At 37.5% G+C, this 20,347-nt stretch overlaps 1 protein-coding gene across 8 annotated transcripts in view; it reads right to left on the bottom strand.

Annotated features, from left to right (window-relative positions):
• ACAP2 (ArfGAP with coiled-coil, ankyrin repeat and PH domains 2) overlaps nt 1–20,347 on the bottom strand; it is a 69,360-nt gene that overhangs the window by 7,150 nt on the left and 41,863 nt on the right. Inside the window, exons 10-24 of one of the 8 annotated variants that reach the window (XM_075418052.1) lie at nt 19,212–19,324; nt 15,519–15,539; nt 12,212–12,263; nt 10,730–10,830; nt 9,459–9,564; nt 8,825–9,033; nt 8,540–8,609; nt 7,123–7,217; nt 5,555–5,739; nt 5,113–5,217; nt 4,640–4,732; nt 3,006–3,193; nt 2,570–2,679; nt 1,173–1,283; nt 868–929 (exon numbers count right to left, since the gene is read on the bottom strand). In XM_075418052.1, the coding sequence (XP_075274167.1) occupies nt 868–929; nt 1,173–1,283; nt 2,570–2,679; nt 3,006–3,193; nt 4,640–4,732; nt 5,113–5,217; nt 5,555–5,739; nt 7,123–7,217; nt 8,540–8,609; nt 8,825–9,033; nt 9,459–9,564; nt 10,730–10,830; nt 12,212–12,263; nt 15,519–15,539; nt 19,212–19,324 (1,621 nt within the window). The remainder of the gene's footprint in view (nt 1–867; nt 930–1,172; nt 1,284–2,569; nt 2,680–3,005; nt 3,194–4,639; nt 4,733–5,112; nt 5,218–5,554; nt 5,740–7,122; nt 7,218–8,539; nt 8,610–8,824; nt 9,034–9,458; nt 9,565–10,729; nt 10,831–12,211; nt 12,264–15,518; nt 15,540–19,211; nt 19,325–20,347) is intronic. The other 7 variants (XM_075418053.1, XM_075418054.1, XM_075418057.1 and 4 more) reach the window with 7 other exon arrangements.

Here is a 20,347-nt window from a genome sequence, read left to right as displayed (position 1 = left end):
CGTGTGTTTTTAGCTAACTTGAGTGAAGTGTGCCTTCATTACTGATATCTGCATGAGATTAAATTAGGTTCCTATGGAACCACACATAATAGAAGAAACGGCTTGCACAAATATTACATCAGAACATAGTTTAAATCGGGACTCAGTGCCTGAGAATAAAATTGCACATATTAATTAAATATAATTTGTTACTTTCTTGTACCAGTTGGCTCAAATGTCTGCCAATTCTTTTTTTTTTTAAATCAAATGGTAAGATACTATGCATACAAAAATACATACTTAAGAATGACTGTTTTGTTTCTTATTTGCATCTTAAAAATATTTAAAAATAAAATTTGAGGAAATAATACTTTCTGGCTGGAGTTATTTTTAAATCTTTGATGTACATTTTTACATTGGTGTGCAAGAATTTTTTCTTAAAAAAGAAAAAGAGGACCATTCCACAGGAAAGAGAATGGTATCCTGTAATAAGGTGAACTCCTCAACTGTCTCTGAGCAACCCAGGTGTGAAGGCTGCTATTAAATAATGTCAGGTAAATCCTAACATTACACGAATTTCAATGGAACATCAATAGGAGAAAACTGTGGAAAGCTACCAGCAAAACAGGTTGGTCATGGCTGTAGTAACATACACTACTGTAATAACGTACTTTAAACACTCTCCTTTTAGGTCACCTAAATAATCTGACAAAGTCATACCAGTGAATTTCAATGAAGCTTTAACACATGTTGTTGTTCATAAAAAATATTATTGTATTACACTATCTTAAATTTCCCTCAGATCCTAAGAATCTAATTGTAAACTGATAAATTCCTGTATACACTTCTTGTACTGCATTTCAGTATGGTTATTAGTAGAGTATTGACCTGGCTGTCCGTAGAGTCCTTCTGATTCACGCATTTCTTCATTCATCCTTGCTAAACGCAACCTATGATTTGGAAACAAAAAGAACAGTGTCATCTTTAAACCAGTGAAAAAGACTGCAATTCAAGACCTATAATGTACTCCTGAACCTCATACCAGTAAGAAAATCTACAGACAGTGCACTGTTTAATTTTTCTTCTGCTCTCCCTGTTTTTATGTAAAGGAATATTTACATTTCTTATATTTTTAGCTTGAAACAGAATAGGAAAACCTAGTTACCCAGTCAAAAACAGAATGTACAACTTACAATGTTACAATATCTGCATTTGCAGCTTCTACTGCTATACTCAATGGATCTTTCCCATCTTCATCAGTGGCATGCTGGTTTGCTCCTCGTTTTAGGAATAAACACACTTGTCTGTTTAGAAAAAACATTTAAGATTAATTTTCACAACAATAAAGGAGGAAAGCAAATAAATTCGAGCTGCATGAACATATTTGGCTTCAATCGCCAAACGTCTCTTGAACATATCAAAACAGCGCCATTTATCTAGAACAACTAAGATGCTTACATAGTAGTAAGCAAAACCTTTAATTATTTAATCCACATTAGAAAGACAGGCTAACTCGTCAGGCTAGTGCAGCAAGGAGTTGAGCCTCTTTGAAGCAAGACTCTACCTTCCTGTATCATCTTAGGATGTAGAACGAATAAATCTCATCCCTTTTACCATGACAGAAAAGAGCCACTGAGCCGGATAAATCAACACGGGAAAGAATACAGTTCACAGGTGCCTGATTTATCCAACAGAAACTGCTCTCATTTTTCTCTGCTATTGCAATTCTTCCTCTTTATAAACAGGGCATACTGACGAAGCTTACATCTTAAACTGTCCCAAGTTGTTGCACTCTATGTAGAATTCATGCACGCAAAGAGTTTGGGCACCACCAATCAGATTATTAAGTCCTCATTTGAACTGAACTGGTAGAGGGTTTCAGTTAAAAGCCATAATCCCAAAACTCAAGATGTAATTCAGTACATTTTGAAATGAGATACACTCACAGTGCAACACACAGGTGGGATAAGTCAGGAAAAGCCTTGGCCCTCACACCCCACTATTTCTCCTATTTGTATCATAAATTAGAAAAATTAAGTATCAGAAAATTAATAAGTAAATAAAAATAAATATCAGAAATTCTTTGCAATAAGGGTGGTGAGGCACTGGCACAGGTTGCCCAGAGAAGCTGTGGGTGCCCCCTCCCTGGCAGTGTTCAAGGCCAGGCTGGATGGGGCTTTGAGCACCCTGGTCTGGGGGAAGGTGTCCCTACCTATGACAGGGGGTTGGAATTGGAATGATCTTGAAGGTCCCTTCCAACCCAAACCAGTCTGTGAGTCTATGATTCTATATTTCTTCAGAAAAAGAGAAAAATCTCATGAGCCTTCACCAGAAGTTCATGCTATTTCAAAGCATTATTGAATACATGTTTTTACAAAATGGACCAAGTTGTGTTTATAGATGTGTGTTTTGCTAGCGGATGACACTGCTAATTCAAAATGTTATCTCCTCTCTTACCACAGAAGTTTAAGAAAAACCTATATCCCCTGAAATATATTAAAATCCAAGAATATTTGGGGAAAGGAAGAAGCTTCAAATGAACAGCTACAGTAAAGGATGGCCATTTACAAATTCTGGAGCAGTGAGTTACCCAGTATGTCCTAGAACCGTGGCATGGTGCAGGGGTCCTCTTCCTTTCACGTCCCTGATGTTCACATTGGCCCCATTCTGCAGCAAGAATTCACAAGTAACCAACGAACCCTATGGAATGAAAGCAAAGAAACAATTTGGCACCAGATCTCTAGAATAAGAGCCAAATCGGCTTTGCCTTCTCACCGCTGAGCCATGTGGCAAAGGAAGCAAAAGGGATTTGCTTCCACGTTAAATTTAAACACTACTAGGTTACAGAATTCCAAACAAAGCACTAACTTCAGAAACAACTTTGAGAGAACGTTGTAAAGACAACTCCAGCACCGCATTGTCATTCATTAGTGAAGCAAGCAGTTCAAAAGGAACACTGACACAGAAATACCCCTATTATTCCCCTTCCTCTCCTCCCGCATCAGTCGATGCTGTACATCACGTACCCCTCGCACTGCCTGAATGAGTGGCGTTGCTTTGTTTTCTTCTACGTTGACCCAGTTTACTTCAGCTCCATGGGCCAATGCTTCTGCCATATCAGGAAGATTCTTCTCAAAGGCAGCTCGATACAGCTGCAATCCTGGACTAGGCTGTCTGGAGTCACAGAACACAGAAGATTCTTGTTTGTCGCCTTCTGGAAAGAAAAAAAATTGCTTTTTTGTAATTGCTGTTTTTATAAGGTACCTCCTGGAATTCTGACCAAAAACGTAATTTCTCTGGCATAAGGCAGCTCAGGCTTTGCAGAACGCTGTGCATTGCTGCCCCATTCTGCCAGAAGTCAGATGCCTTTAGCTTGTTCTGGCATTCAGGCACGGCCACTTCACAGAATTATTACTGCCCAGAAAACATTCTCTCCACATTACTGGCATGTGTGAAAATCTTTCAATCTACATATTCCTATCTACATATTTCTAAGAAATTACACGGAAGTTAGAAGTGTTTTTTATCCTATACCGAAAGTTAGGAATGAAACTAATTTCCTGCAGAGATGTAGTTCATACAAACCTATTTTTATCTGCAACAGCTGGATACACCTGAGTATGAGACTAACACTGTTCTGACCTAATTTTAGTTAAAAGATACCCTTGTCATTTAACAGTTACTCACTGTAGCTATCATCTTTTTGGCTACAGCATAATCTTTCTTTTAATCTCAGTAAGAGTTCTACAGAGTGAAGTCTGGGAGATAAATGCAAGATTTCACGAGTTACAGCACCATGTTTTTACAATGCAGTCAAAGAAAGGATCCAAGCCACATGCTGCTTTCCTACAAACCACTACTGGATTTAAAACACAACTCACACAATCACAGAATAGCAGGGGTTGGAAGGGACCTCTGTGGGTCATCCAGTCCAACCCTCCTGCCGAAGCAGGGTCACCTACAGCAAGCTGCACAGGACCTTGTCCAGGCAGGTCTTGAATATCTCCAGAGAAGGAGACTCCACAACCTCCCTGGGCAGCCTGTGCCAGTGCTTTCATGTAGAAGAATAAGTTTGCTTTATAAATAAATGCTTCTGATATTTTGAAAAGCCATACTCAATACTTCTATCAGCCCAGGACACTAATATTAGATATCAAATAATTTCATCAATCAATTTATAAAAGTTTGAGTAAAGAGGGGGTAACGTTTAAATGCATGGTCAATTACATGTAAACGGAAAGCAGAAAAATTAAGCAAGAATGCTCAAATAACATATAAAAGCCTATTATCTGTGACTTAACAGGAATTTCATCTCCGAGGATTTAGTATTTCTAAAAGGATTCTGCATTTCTGTGGAGACTTGTCCGTATCAAAATGCAGCACTGCACTCTCCACTAAAAACTGAAGTCCTGGCTCAGTATCATCTGAATGGGAAAAAACATAATTCTCTGAACTCATTCAAGAGAATTCAGTGTCATTCTTGCTACCAAGCCTGGAGGAAAAAAAGGTCACTCAAGCAATTATTACCCTTCTTAAGAATGTTTCAGCCCACCAGGATAGAGGAGTCATGAATTGTATCACCAGGTACTAATCTCTTTGATAAGAACATGCTACCAAGAAGTGATTAAATTTTCATCTCAAAGTGCAAAGCCTAACGCACCTGGTTCATACAAACTGTTCACCGATATAGTAGAGGCAAGGTGTTCTCTGCTGTCATCAGCACTCTGCTGGATCCCACTATCGCTGCTTTGTACTGTTTTGGGGAGAAACTGTAATTACTATGCAGACCGTAAGTTACTTACTCTTCATAGACACCATGATAATAAAGCAAGCTCTTATACTTGGTCCTGAATATGTAATTTTTTTTAATGGCTAGTAATCATTCAATATTTGTAACATACCCATAGAAAAATATGAAGTCACATAGTGCAACCATAACATTTATAACAATAATAAATGTCAGAGACTATTAGAAAGGAAAAGATCAGGATAAGTAAAAAAGCTTAAATTATTTCATGAAAACACCAAGCAATGCAGTAGCCTGAAGACAATGGATTAAAGGCAGGGAGATGGCCACAACACACAATGGATCACTAGTGCAAATACTGAACACGCCATAGCTGTAGTACTTACTACTACGTAGTTTTGAAGAGGTATCAAAGTAGGAGAAGAGTGAATCTAGTTCATCAGGACAGAACAGAGACTCCCGTCTCGCCTCGTCGCTACTTACAGCAACCGCTGGGACATGCAAGTTAGCAAAGCATAAAGCAGGCAGTAAGGAGGGGATAGGGCAGGAAAGAACGTTATTGGAAAAGTTAAGAAGGATGAAAATACGGAGGAAATAAGGTGGTTAATATGTTTCTGAATGACAAGCATCCCCAGTCCAAATTCTTCCCCGCCTAAAAATGCATCTCTGAACAAAATCTTTTCTCCTCTGTACTTCTGAACTAGGCTATGACCCGTTCAAAGACAGATTCCGATTTCTCTGCATGAGGCAGAAAATCAATTAATACAAAAACATCTTACTTTAGAAAGAACATGTGTAACATAGCTAAGGACAGAAGTGTCTAAATACCTTTCTGGAATGCCGCACCTTGCTCCCCTGCCAAAAGGGATTTTTCAGGGCCACTGTGCCTTTTCTCTGCCTGACTTTGAGGCAAAACTTTTGTTCCAGATTCAAGCAGAGATACTGATGCAGGCTGCTTCTCTACAAACTTTCTTTCCACATATTTTGCTCTGATGTATGCCTCCTTTTCTTGCCTGTCATGTACAAAATCCCTGAAGTTAGTAAGCTAATATTTCAATATTTTCATGTATTAAAAGAACATCCATTTCATACTAAAGCCAGTAACCGAACAGCAGTTTGGCAAGACACACTTCTGACACATTTTCAGAAAGATGAAGAGCACACTAACTCTTTCTGGATTCTCGATTAAATTTTGCATAAGGCTCAAAAGAAAGTAATTTTGTTACATATCTATCTTCTTTCAGGCAGAGACTTTACAAAGTTGTATGTGTACGAAACAAGCATTAGCTTACTGTATGGTACTTAGATAGAATAGACTACTTCAGTTGGAAGGGACCTACAACGATCACCTAGTCCAAATACTACTTCTTGGTATTAATACTTTATACATATTTTACATTGTTAATGACCAATTAATATAGCATATATTTAGTTTCTTGGCAAAATATAGATTGTAACATTTCTTAAATGAACATCAAGATTGCACAAGAGAACCGTAACAGTAAAAAGCCTCAGGTAGGCCCAGCCACTGGTTCCATAATGCATACTGAAATATTTTTTCTTGTAACCTGAGGTTATCATATTAGGACACAAACCAGATGCGACAATCTGATGAAAGGGGCTATAAAAGTATTACTACTGAAACTGCTGAAAAGCAGTTCGCACTAGAAGGAATATCTAGCAAATGTCCCACATTATTTATATTATCATCATTGTTTCCAAATCGCCAGCACTTTGCAAAATGCTGTCTTCTATACTATAAAACTGCCTGACAGCAAGTAGCATAGATCTGGAAAGCTGGTAAATAAAGTTTTACAAGACATCTTATACAGCAACACAAAACATTAGGAAACTACCTTCAAATGCAAATTACCATCAGAGAAATGGAAGACAGCAGTACAAGCACTAGAAGGTTGCTGTAAAGCAGCAGAGCTCATGTACAATGTAGGCAGAAAGAAAAGGGCGTTCCGGGGATCAGAGAACAAAAGGCCAACTCAAGAACAAGGTCACTGTGAACAGAAGGCACAGCCACAGGCTCCTTCCAGGAGCACTCACAGACCAAGTACAGCTGGCTGAGATGATACAAGGTAGGCAGGAAACCAAATCAACATGCCCATGGTGATGAGACAGAGCAGGGTGCTACCGAGTTGTCATCAAAAGGAGGGAGTGAGATCAGAAAAACAACAAGGGAACAAGAGAAGCCGAAAGGGACCAACAGAAGAAATACCCAATAAAGACAGAGAGTGAGAAAAGGGGGAGAGCAAGACATACTGGTGATAAGGGAAATGAAGAGTAAATTGAAGGAATGTTACACAGTTAAGTGGCAGCATCTTTTAAAGCTGGAGGCTGAAGGAAGTAACAAGAAAAGGAAGAGGCACTTGCTAGTAAATTACTACCTTTGGCTTCCAGGCTGTGGCTTCTTTACTCCCACTTTTTCCAACTTCGCTTCATATATTCTATTTATAACATCATTTCCCAATTCACACATAAGCTATGAAGCAAAATAAATAAATTCAAATACAGTTGCAAAAGGCTTTACCTACCTACTTAGTTGTTTCTAACCTCACTCAGCCTATTCTTACAACTTACCATTTTCACTGGTAAAAGTACACTTACAGAAATAAGCTTGCGTTTATGTCATGATAATGAAACCATCAGTGAAAAGAGAGACCAAATTCCAAGTAAGATGACAAAAAAAATATAGTCATTCTTTCAAAGTGTCATTCCCTTCTGAAAAATGGCTGCAAAAATGACCATCTGTCATTCAAGCATCTTTTTTATGCAATCAAAATGATATCTGCAGGCCTCATTAACAAAGGTACTCTTTTCCACCAGCTTTGCTGGTAGCTATTCTCATCCCATCAGCAAGAAGCAATTGAATCAATTCTATTCCATCTTGTCCAACAGACTTTTTTGCTAAATCACAGTCTGTTACGCCTATAGAAAAAGATCAAAACCAGCCTGCAGATAGTCCTTTAAAGCAGAATTTGGCCCACAAAGTCCAACTTACTGATGGCAATGAACAGACTTCTTGCTTCTAAAGCCAGGTAAAGTCAGCTGTAATATTTAAACAGACAGGACAGGGGTATAGTTTTGGGGGTTTTTTTGTTTGTTTCCTCAGCATGAACACATTGATATTAAAATTATTTACGGGCAAAGCACAAGAGACACACCTCTACTCCCACTGTCTTTTGATTGTTCAGAATAGAGAAGCAATACCTAAGCACCAGAACATCACAGCTAGCAACGAATGCCTTGCATCTGCTGCATCCATGCGTGAGTTCCTATTTCAGTATTTCAGTGTCACATGATTTCCACAACCATGTTTCAGGCTAGAACGCTGGCACACACAGAGAATACAAGAGCAGTTGCATGAATGTTCTCCTGTAAGCCAGCAGAAGTCCAAAATCAACATCTCACTGTAAGAGCTGGCATCTGAACTTTCAAGTATGATCTTGCTTTAGGCTGACACAGCACTTCCAAAATTTTTCAGCCCACTGTATTATTGGTCTGTAAACAGATCTCCATTTTGACATATTGAAAGTATCAGATGAAACTTACTATTCACAGTGCATTCGCGAACCCAAAAGCATCATAAATGTTCTGACTCACACTTTTGTAACAAGAATGACTACTGCTACTGCACGTATTATAAGAAAGCATGAATTAAAAAAACAACACACAACTATAAGCAGTTTTGAGCAGAAATTGTGAGACATGCACTGGGTACAAATGTATGTGTTTCCTGCATTGGACTTTCTAATGCAATGGTTTCAGAACAACAACCTAAGTGCCAAATAGGAACTTTCATACCTTTAGAAGTTCAGGTTCCCATGAATCCAGCGTTAAAGACCTTACTTTTGAAAAGTGGACTCCCAAGCTCCTAAACAGTAAGAAAAAATATTAAACTGTAACTGCATGCTGTGTCTTACCTCAGACAGCTTCACCATGAATTTATGCAAATAAAGCAGTTACCTTAATCCTGTTTATAAACAGGGGCCTCTAACCTTGCTTCAATATACACTTGAGAAGGCAAAGACCACCCTTCCTAATTAAGTCAACGCACAAATCAAATACAGTTCTGAAGAGCTCCCCAACCTGTGTATCCCGGAGCACTCAATGCACAGCGTGATTCCTAGGTTGATACTGGCCCAGCGAGGATCTGCCAAACCACAATCACAGCAGGCAGCATTGCCGGGAATACACTGAACTCGCTGTAGAGCACTTTCTCCCTTTAACAACTTCTCTTTTGTCTCACTGCCAGATTCTAGGCTTCCAGTAGAAGGGGACGATTTCTTTTCCTGTTTCTAAAAAACAAAAAGAAACAGACACACGCTAAATTAAACAAATAAAAATCCTACAGATACTGACAGTGTACCAGAATCCTAGAAAAGTAACTTCTGTGTTTAAGGCCAATTAAAGCCATTGAACTGAAAAAACGTTTAGCTTTTCAGAAGAAATACGGAACTGAATATGGGAGTATCCAATAATCCTATAAATTTTAAATCACACTACAGAAAAATCTCATCAAAACATGAGGCAAAGGTAACATTAGTAAAATGGAGTGAAAGGTAGATTATATATAAATCACAGCCTTTAAAATGTCATTGCATTTCCACTGGAAGACAAACAACAGATTCTTTTTTTCTCCCCTCTCATAAAAAGAGCTTTTCTCTATTTTTAATTTTCAGGATGTAAGGAGGGTGGTTGGTTGTTTGGTTTTTAAACTCACCTCAGATTCATCCCCTTTCTCTCTATATGCTGTAGCAATACTTGTCTGAACAGCCTTAATCCAAGCCTGTCGCAGCTTTTCCGAGTCAGCCTGAAGCATGCAGCTTCTGTGACAAACAGATGTGTACTCAGATTCAGAGAGACTGACCAAGCAGCTAACGCCAAACAACACATCGTTCAATAAAAGAGACTCTCAAAAGAGTTTCTTGCTACCACCACAAGTATATTGTTTAGTAGGCATCATCTAATAAACCCATTTGTTTTGAAATAACACAGCAAGTGACCCTTTATGAATTGCAAGCTCCTTGTTTCAAAACTGTTTTGAGGTAATGCTAAAACACATAGCTATGACACTTCAGATAATCCAGAGAATGGCTTAGCTTCCTATTCCCTTTCTTTTCTTATTCCAAATTTTTCATTTTTATATCCTCACATGCAATTTACCTCCATGACCAATTACACAAGATACAGGTCAGAGTCCTTGAAAACACAGTTCATTCACCGAGATCAAGAGAAAATGATTCTAAAGCTCTCTGACAAAGAATGAACCACTTTTCACACCAACAGTCAAAGGAAACAGGTCATGAAGTATAAAACTGTTCCAATACATGGGCTGAACAAGTACAGGCAAGTAGGAGCAAAATGCATGTTAAAGTGAACCACAACTGAGGATGCAAACATTAGGACAGCAATCTCAAGAAAAGAAACACATGGAGAGTGAGGACTGTATATAACATCCAAACATAAAAGCAGCTTGACTGATATAAAAAATTTAAACAGTCAAAACCATTAATGAGAAATCTGTGTCCTGCGCCCTGGCTGCAGCAGAGCTGCCATACTTCTCCAGATATAACCAACGGACTGCACACTGCTAGAGCTGAGAAATATTTTTATCTGGTAGTTTCATTTAGTGCATTCTGAAATGTAATTTAACATTACTGAGAAAACTTCATAATATGTTTCTCTTTCATTACACCAATCAGAAATTTGGAGAAACTGAGATCTATTTTCTCACTATTAAGCAGCTTGATAGTATCAGCTACATAAAGCACAAGAATGCATGTTTATTTTAATGACAAAAGTAAACTAAATACCAGGAACACTTCTCACAGCATCACTTACTCTGAGCCAAAATTTCAGAATGCAGAATTGTTCAGATACTTTTCCTGTTTTAATCTATCCCAAGAGAAATGTTAATCTGGCATTTCAAGACAACTGAATGTAACTTTTTTTTTTATTTTGAAGTAAACATGTTCTATCACTTCTCCTTACTTTGTTGGAGAAACCACCTCAAAACAGAAACGTCTTTCTATGTCCTCACAGTGTTTAACTGTGCAAAGCCGCAAGTCTTCAACAACTACTGTGGGATTATCCTAAGAGACAAAAATTAACAACACAAGTCACACAGAGGAAAGATAATAAAGTTGCTAATAATCCCAAATTATTTATCATTTAACTCCATTTGCTTGTTTACATAAATTTTTCGTTAAAAAATAAAAATTTTAATTGTTGGAATCCAAGATACTTAGCAGGATATATTTAGATCAATTTTAATGTTTCATAGTATTTTATGAAAAGTTAATACAAACTTTGGAGAATTCCTTTTTACCTACAATCCAATCTACTAAATAATCAATACCTGAAATTTAAACAACAGTATTCAAAGGAGTTCTGAAATACTTTCTAAGAGATGCAAAAAGCTCACAAATAAATCAGAAAGATTATACCAAAACCTGCAGTATTGTAAGTGTGAAGTACAAAACCCTGAAGCTGGATGCAGTGGTTTTGAAAATTTTATTCCATTCTTAAGAATTCTATTCTAAGCTAATGGCATTTTAAAGGTGCATTTGGAATTCACACATGCAAAATGCCTGACTCAAATGTGCTCACACAAATTCGGCTGTTTCCTTCCCAACCACAACACTGAAGACCCTTGACTTGACAGCACCAGATCACAGGGAACAGCCCCTGAACCTGGTCTGTTAACACTGAAGGGAAATGAACTGTCATCAGCTCTATGCTCTTTTTTTTTTTCCTTCTCCATACAGTTCTCTATTTTTTTCCAACATGGAGAACAGTTACAGCTATGCGGTGCAAAGGCAGAATCTAGAGCAGTAAACAGAGCACAGGCCCAAATGTCGGCTGAAAAGCCTGGCTTCTACAGCCTGGGGCAGAGCTGCGCTCGCTGCTGTTGATACACAACAGCTGACTTCCCCACCAACAAAAAGACAGATCCCGACCACTGAACCACCTCACATTTTCAGTATTAAATACATGTATGTAACATCCCTGACTGTTTCCTAACAAATGCTTTCATGTCTTCCCCCCCGCCCCCTTCCTCCCAACTGCTAAATTGGGTATGTGAACCCAGTGAGTAACTGGAGGGAGCAAGTCCTGAAAGAGTTAAACACAACTGCTCGCAGAACAGCATGGAATATTTGGCTGCCACCAAGTATGTAGAAGCCTTTTGGGACCAATAACTTTTAAGGCCCTCCATAAACCTTCTCTGCAACAAGGTAACAAAACCCACAACAAATAAAGTAGGTGCTTACAGATCACTGTGCAGAAACCTCAAAATCTGTCAGTGTAGCTATTACTCTCATTTTACAAAGAGAGAAACTAATTTAGAAAATGCAGTAGGTTGTTCAAGACCACACAGGATGCCAGTGTCAGCACTGTTTTTCCTTCCTCTGATCAATCAGGACAACCATCACCCACGCCCCAAACTATCCCAAGCCAGTTTTTGATACCTACCTTAAATTTCTTCTGGTACACAAGTTGGTTATTTTGTATTGAGAACCAGCGCCTATTCAAATAGAGAGACATCCAGAGAACACATAACTAATTTTACAGTGCTTATTTGACCAAAATATGCTAACATACAGTCTACATAGAGACTGCATGCAAGAATTCATAAAAGTAATGCTGCAGTCAGTTTTAGCAAGTATTTTGTGAGAATAATGAAAAAAAGGGAAAGCAGAGACAAAACAGAAAAGAAAGCAAGGTTCAAATGATTTAAGTCTTAAACACATTCACGTTACGACGACATTAGTTAAGCTATCACACAAAACATTTTCATTTCAAAGAACATTTACTTCTGTATTTTAGCAGCAGGCTACAACTTTAAGTAATTGTTTGATAACACAAATTCAGATAGTTTGAATAACAAAAATACTTCAACTATGTAAACTACTCCTGAAATATTTTTGAAAGTAGAACTAAGAAATAACTTACTAAGGCACTAGAAGTACTACAGCATTGCTATCTCATGTAGGTTTAATGTCACTCTCTATTTGGCATTTATTAAAATTTTAGATGCTGAAATAAAAAGATTGCACACAAAAACAAAGCAAACCCAAGGAAAACCTTTTAAATAGGATCCTAACTTAAGCCTCAGCTTTGTAGGAAAAAATCAAATAAAAGATTTAAGGAAAGCATCTCATAAAATCCAATAGATAATGTAACACTTCAGAACTCCCCTGAACTGTACCCCTCCGTGTCAAGCTTGCTGTTCAGATAGGACACAATTCACAGAGAACGGAAAGATCATCCATAATTTGAAAAAAATTACAAATGCCTCAGATCTCTAACAACTGCATTTTATCAGACCACTGTATATTAAAAAAACAGCAACTATAACCATCCCTTTCCAGCTCATCTGAGGATGCACAAAATAAAAGCTAACCAATCACAACTGGTTTTGAACTGACAAAAAGAAGGGAATACAAAAAAACCAATTCAGTCCTGCAGTGAAATTTACACTTTTTTGTTTTGTTTTCTTCAGGCTTATAATGTGAACCTGTGCATATCATAGCATAACTCCTTAATTACCTCAAATATTGCACTTATACCACATATCACTTTTTTCTGCACTGCCAGTTAGTTTGAATGGTAACACTATTCGACATATTGTATTGCAATGTATCTTGTTATTCTCCACAGGCTGTTGAATTTCGAGCTACAGTTTACTACAATTAGTAACAAGGGGGTTCCATGTATTTATTCAACCACCAGAAGCCATTCAAGAAAAGAAGCACAGATTGTTAAGAAAAATTAAGATACACAAAAAAGTTAGATTCAAATCACAAAGTCTAGTATTTGTTAAAAAAGTTAGTACTTAGTAGACAGATGAGATTCTACCTTTTAACAATTAATCTTTTCAAATGTTGTGCAGAAATATTTAATTTATAAAGCAACAACAGGATCTTCTTTTCATACTGGATTTCCAACATAACAGTCATCTTTTTGAGTTAAGATACTCGAACAGAATAATGCAAAAAGTTAACTACTTTTTCACCTTATTAACCGCAGTAGTTTTGGTCACTGCTATTTAAAAGGTATCACCTTTACCATCTATTTAAAATACCACACAGATGCAGTAATTAAGCCTCAAATACGAGCATAAGGCAGGCTATTGCCAATATTTAAATAGGTAACAACACAAAAGCAGACTAGAAAACAAAAATAAACTCAGGCATTTTTATGTGCTTTTTCTGAGCATAACACCAAATGGAAAAATATGAAAAGCAGTGCCTAAGTGATAAAGAACAAAAAAACTGCAGCCTTGCCCCAAGATAACATGCAATGGGGCAAATCCCTAATAATGGCCTTAGGCAGTGTAATTAACTTCATTAATGCAATGCTTCATTTGTACTACAGCTAAATATTTAGTGAGTTACTAAAGGCTTCATTTGTTCTACAGCTAAATATTTAGTGAGTTACTAAAGTAAATAAGCTCCACTCTGATCAACTGGATATAAGTGAGCACACACATTTGTAAAACAAATCATCATTTGTGTCATCTAAAGCCTAGTCCAGAAGTTTTTAAAGTATTCCAGTCCCTCTTTTTCCTGGTAGAGAAATTAAATCTGCTTAAAAGAACATTTCAGTCCAGCCAAGAAGTGTGGGGGTTTTGATTTTTTTTTTTAAAGAAGCTTTTATTGAACAAGATCAACAATTGAGAATGTAGTATAACTACATTCACATTTCACACTTTCGAAGTAGATGTCAATGGAAAATAAAGCTAATGCATTTTATTGTATGACTGAAGAAACAGAAGTGGCAGACTCCCCTCCAGCATTGTCAGCACTACAGCAGTTTTATTCAGGCCAAAAACTTTGAGTTATTTCATATTAACCAGGTATGACCAATAAACTCTACTCAGTACCGTAGGAAACGGGCTGCTGGGGGTCTACAGCAGTAACAGCCAGGAACCTCTGAGGTACAACGTACGTACTGAAGGTGCTGTCACAGAGCATACCAGATCTATCCTGTTCTAAGAATTAATATTCTTAAACCTTTATGCACCACGTGTGCAGTAAGTACTGACCATTATCAAAGTTTCTCTAAATGTGTCATTCTGCCAGACATAGAGAAGCATGGCAAAGGAGAAAACATACTTGGGGAATCTTTGAGTAATTTGCACTGCCTCACTCAGCAGTGCTTAGATGTAGCTGTTTGGGTTCAGAAACTGAATGTTTTCCATCATTTATACCTACACAATTTTAAAAGTGTATGTTAAAGGGGGAACAATATGAAATTAATTGAAAAATGTTTCCAATTTCTGAGAACTGAGTAATACCAAAAAGAAATAGAAAATTTAAATTGTTTGGGTTTTACATAAAAAATTAATCACGCTTATGGATTCCCAAAAGGAAACAGTTTTCTTCACTTGTTGCTATCAGCACGCAAATAAAACAGAATGATTAAGCATGCACAACATTTAAAAGTTACATCTCCATTTCCAATGCAGTTGGATAAGGAAAATCTCACCAACTTCAATTGGAAAAAGTCAAAACACTGATCTTGTACACTCAGACATTTGAGTGCAGAAACTTCACTTTAATTCCTTTTTAGCTAAAACTAGCTCAATCTTTCTAATTCTTTTAAAGGTGTTGAGCAGCAGGTATACCGGCATCCCAGGCAGAATCGTTCTGTTATTGTCTTAGACTGAGCCACTTATACATCCATTGCAAGTAATCAAAATTAAATGCAGGGTTAATTCAGAGCTTTTTGCGTGCCAAAGAAACATTGGGAAGGTATAAAAGAAGCTGTTTGGTACCTGATGTGATCTGGCTTTTTCCTGTCATGTGAAAAAATGGGGTAGGATTAAAACATAAGGGAAAGGAGGAGAAGGGATGAAAAATGCAAAATGAGCAAAATAAGCAAAGAATTAGCATGACCTGAAAACACAGCAGAATTAAAAAGGAAAACACTTAATGCATTCAACCTCAAAACTATTCAGAACATTCTAGTGTTTAATAAATACTCATCTCCCTACACACATTTATTTACACATATCTTCATGACAGACTTATTTTTCACTTGAATTTCTAGGAATCAAACCAGCTTTCCACCTACTACTCCACAATAATAAATGCAGCTGATTTCAGTTCCTGGTGCCATAAGAGAAATTGTGTACAGTAAGAGCTATCATATACAAACAGGTAGACATGCATTCAACAAATAGTTCTCCGTATCTCTTATTTCCAGTATAAAGACACAATTTTGACTCCACTAAAGTATATTACCCAAAATACTCACGTATATTACACACTACCCCTTTTGTCACAACAAAGAAATTGCAAAATCTCCAGCTCTTTCAAAACACCGCAACACTGGATTGCGAATAGCTCCTGTGGTTGACTTCGTAACCTGCTGCACACCATTGGTTTCTCCAGCCAGTGCCATGCAGAACTATCCCAAGAACAGGAAACTTGACGCAAAAGCCCCAATAACTGAAGTCTTCAGACAATTAAATCCAGGCTGCTAGCTGCCCCAGGAAGAAACTACTTCATCCTAGCAAGAAATTAGCTTGGCTTGGAAACAAAACAAGTTTTCATGCATTAGCAAAGATTTCCCCCCTTCAAACGGCTGCATGACATGGTTTTGATTTTTTTCTCCCCCAGCAACCTGACTTTTCCCAGGATAATCCACTATGGTGTCCATGGATTCACTGACCAAGACATGCACACAGAAGCATCACAGTTATCTAGTAAGTTAGGTAGAATCACTGATCTGTGTCAAACCCAGACAAAATCCATTGTACCATTTCCTTTTCTCTTATTTTTTTAATGCTGTTAAGTATACACTAATAGTGGTAATTGCAATGTTTTCCGGTGCCTTTAATTCAGTCTTCAAGGAGTACTGAAAAAGGCCTAGAACCATAAAAATACCAACTGACACCAACAGAGGAAAAACAAAAGCTATCCTTTTAAATACATATTACTACTGACCAGGCAATCAGCAGTTAGCAAGGAAGATCAGTGCCATCGCCCTTGGTTCAGAACATCAGGAAATTCTAGTATTTCTTTCTAGGCAAATTATTCTGGTTTTGTTTCAGCTGGTTGATTTTCCACCCACATCTCCCAAAGATGGGCATATAATGAAGCAGCAAACTACCTAATCCGATAAGAACACTGAAAATACCTTGTCTGTCTTGGGCTCTCTGACTTCGTCTCTGAATTCCCTCATATAAAAATACATAATTCTCTAAATGTTTCCTTCCTTTGGTCCTATTGTCCATTTTTTACACACAAACCAGTTTAATGCAATGACACAGCCCTTCTTATACTCTACCTAGTGATTGAAAAAACAGAAACTGCAACACTACATAAGTAAAGCATTCCATCCGTGGAAATAGGCAGTGGGGAGTGGCAATGACCACTTCAGTGCCTACAACATAGCAAGCAATTACAGATGTATTCAGAAGTAAAAACAAGATAAAAATACTTTTCTATTTTTACTAAAACATGAAAAATGGGGCTACATTCATAATAGTTGTCTTCATCAAGAAGGTTTTAAACGTATCTTTTATGTACGACAATAGTAGTAGTAGTTTCATAGCAACTAGTAATGGTTTAATTAAAATGATTGATTCAATTCCTAAATGGTGTTTATAGATAGCATATCCAATGCTATTCTCTGCCTCATTCTGAAGCATTCAACTAGCCTATCACAGGGAGATAAATTATCAAGAATCCAAGATTAAAAAAGGTTAAATGTTTAGCTTTATTGAATACTCCTGTGACAAACACTAGAAAAAACTATAAGCAAATATAAATTGTATCATAAAAGTAGGTAGCTCTGACCCATTACTGAGCTGTTTACCTTGGCTCTCTTAAATAGCTTATTGTTTGGATATGTTTTTATTATGTATGTTCAAACCTGTAACTTAACCTGAAAGAACGCATTGTGTATCTTGATTTAATTATGACTTTCCCATATTTATTTTGTGTCCATTTAAATTTCCAGCGTAGAGAAGTTAGTTTTCATTGAATCCTACTCCCTAACCACCTTAAGGTTAGATACATGTACAGTATTACTAGGTACCAAGCCACCTTCCAACACTCCTGTCCTGCCTCCCTCCCAAGGCCTTTATGCTACCCAAAAGCAGAACCCAGAGAGCAAGTCAGAGTGTTGCCTTCAGTCTCTTATCAAGAGGCTGCAGTCAGTCCTGCAAAACACCTTGCAAAAAGGACCCTTTCAGCCTGCTGAGAGTCCAGTAAAGGAAAATCTCCTGCCCTGTTACTGCAGATTTTCCTCAGTGTGTTTACACTAACATTTTACTCCAGACCAGGAATGTACTTTTGAAGAGTATCTCCTAGTTTTCTGCCTTCAGCGTCCTTTGATGCCTTGTAGATATGTTTTGAAGAACTCTGAACTCTGCTTGGATGAAACTAGTCCAGAAGGTACACTGCAATTACAGATAGATCATCAGAGCACAGGGCCAGACTAGAAGTAGTCTGAAGCAAAATCCCTTACATAGCTGCACAAGACTCGCTAATACAGATATAGCCTTATTGATGCCAGTGGCCCTTGCACCAGTCTATGGATTTAAGGGAAGCAACCCCCATTTATTATAGACTTGTCGTGTTCCAAGGTGCTCAAGAACAGAATAATTAAGGTTGGAAAGGACCACATACCCAAACACACATTCTGGCCTTTGAAACACAGCAAATAGTTTAACAGAAGGACTGCTGCAAAAATTGCAGAGCATAAGACAGTAATGATACCTGGCATCAGTAAAAAGAGCTCTGTATCACAACAAATTAAAATTCAAGAACTGTATCCAACTATATTATAAATGCTCCAGCATATATAATATTTCCTTGCAAAAATGCATACACCCTTGGAAATGCAAAAGAAATCCTGTTCAGGGAGAAAAGTATTTAAATAATAGTCATATCTCTAATGATGTATATTTTACTAACAATATACTTTGAATTCCCAATAGGGCTATCAAAACTACTATGCAGAAGTCACTGCACAGGACAGGAATTGTAAAGGATAACAATTACATGCTTATCTTTCAGGAAAAGTAACTTGATTCCTTGAGTCCTTCACTGCATTTTCCCTGCCTCCAATGGGTATACAACTTCCATTTTGTTTTGTTCTCTAACACTTCTTTTACAGCATATACATTCACATAGCTTGTTGTACACAGTTATAAGGATTGCTCTGTTTCAACCCCAAAGTAAGACCAAAATGCAATTACAAAGCCGGACTGCACACAACAAAGCACAGGACTTCTCCAGTCTAAGATACAGTCTTCGAAAAAGGCTTGCAAACAACTAGGACAGAAAATAAGGAAAATGAGCTTTGAAGGGTCATCTCTATGTTAATCAACAAAGTCATCCAAATGTTTTGTCAAAACTGCGGAATCCATGAGTTGCGCAGATTGCAAATCAGACCAGAATTTAGCTTAACAAGCAGTATCTTAATAAGCTAGTAAGTAGAGGTTCCGAATAATTACCTGTTCCAAGTCTTGAAGGCATTGCTGGCTCGCTTAAATAGATAACCTTCCATAACGATACCATTGGCTGCATCTACATTATATTCTAGTTTAGTATCATCGCTGGAATAATCCTAGTACAAAGGAACAAGACAAGAAAGAGACATTGCAGTTTCAAATGAAAATTCAAATATGGACAGTATTAGTGTCAAAAAGAGTAAACATTTAGTAATAATGTTTTGCCTGTAACACTTATGAGTCAAGCCATGACTCTCAGCCCCTGACAAATTTTTTTTTTTAAACACATTTTTTGGAGATCAGAATGCTGAAGATATTAACTTTACCTGTACACAAGGGAAATTTCTTGTTCAGGTCTTGGTGACCTCTGTGGCCAAGCAGAGGGCAACCATTACTGACAGAGCACTTGATGCTTCAGCTGTCTGCTCAAATGGTCTCACATGCATTCCAAAGAAAGGGGAGAGTAAGGTAAAGGAAAAGGGGCAATAGGAGTTCAGAGTCAAAACTGAAAAGCAATTGCAGCCTGTTGCAATCAACTGTATAGAGCCAGTCGTGCTTTAGCATTTTCTTCAGCTCTGTCATCCTGGCAAGTGAGACGGATGAGAACTTAGAAGACAAGTAACCAAATAAAGATGATGCTATCAGTTATCTCTAATTTAAAGCAGCCAGGGTGCTGGCAATGATAGCAAGAACTTAGCAGAAATATATTCTTTATGATCTTTGACAAAAATACGAAGCTGGAAGTAGGACAATGAATATAAATTTCCATCAATCTAATAACAAATAATAACAACTAATAACAATTAATAACAGCTTTACAAGTTTTAGAAAGGTTAACTGCTTCACATCTCCAACAAAGGTAGACTGATTAGTAATACACATGGTGATTATCTGCTTTCATATCATCTAAAACAGCACGGACTCTTCCCAGGGAGCTACAGAGCTCAGGTATGCAGCGAGTTGGAGGCTAACAGCTACCAGGAGTGCAAGAAAAAGCACAAGTGGAATGACATCATTTATCAGAAGCTATGTCCAGAGGTCAAAATTATATACATGCTATTAACTTCATTTCACTGTTAGTAAAATATATGCTTAAAGCAGACTAGCATCACGCAGCTTCTTCCACTTAACTAAGGCAG

This window comes from Opisthocomus hoazin, chromosome 4 (assembly GCF_030867145.1).
Source record: "Opisthocomus hoazin isolate bOpiHoa1 chromosome 4, bOpiHoa1.hap1, whole genome shotgun sequence".
Classification (NCBI taxonomy): Eukaryota; Metazoa; Chordata; class Aves; order Opisthocomiformes; family Opisthocomidae; genus Opisthocomus; species Opisthocomus hoazin.
Note: the sequence above shows the minus strand (reverse complement) of the source record. Positions and strands in the feature narration are given on the sequence as shown.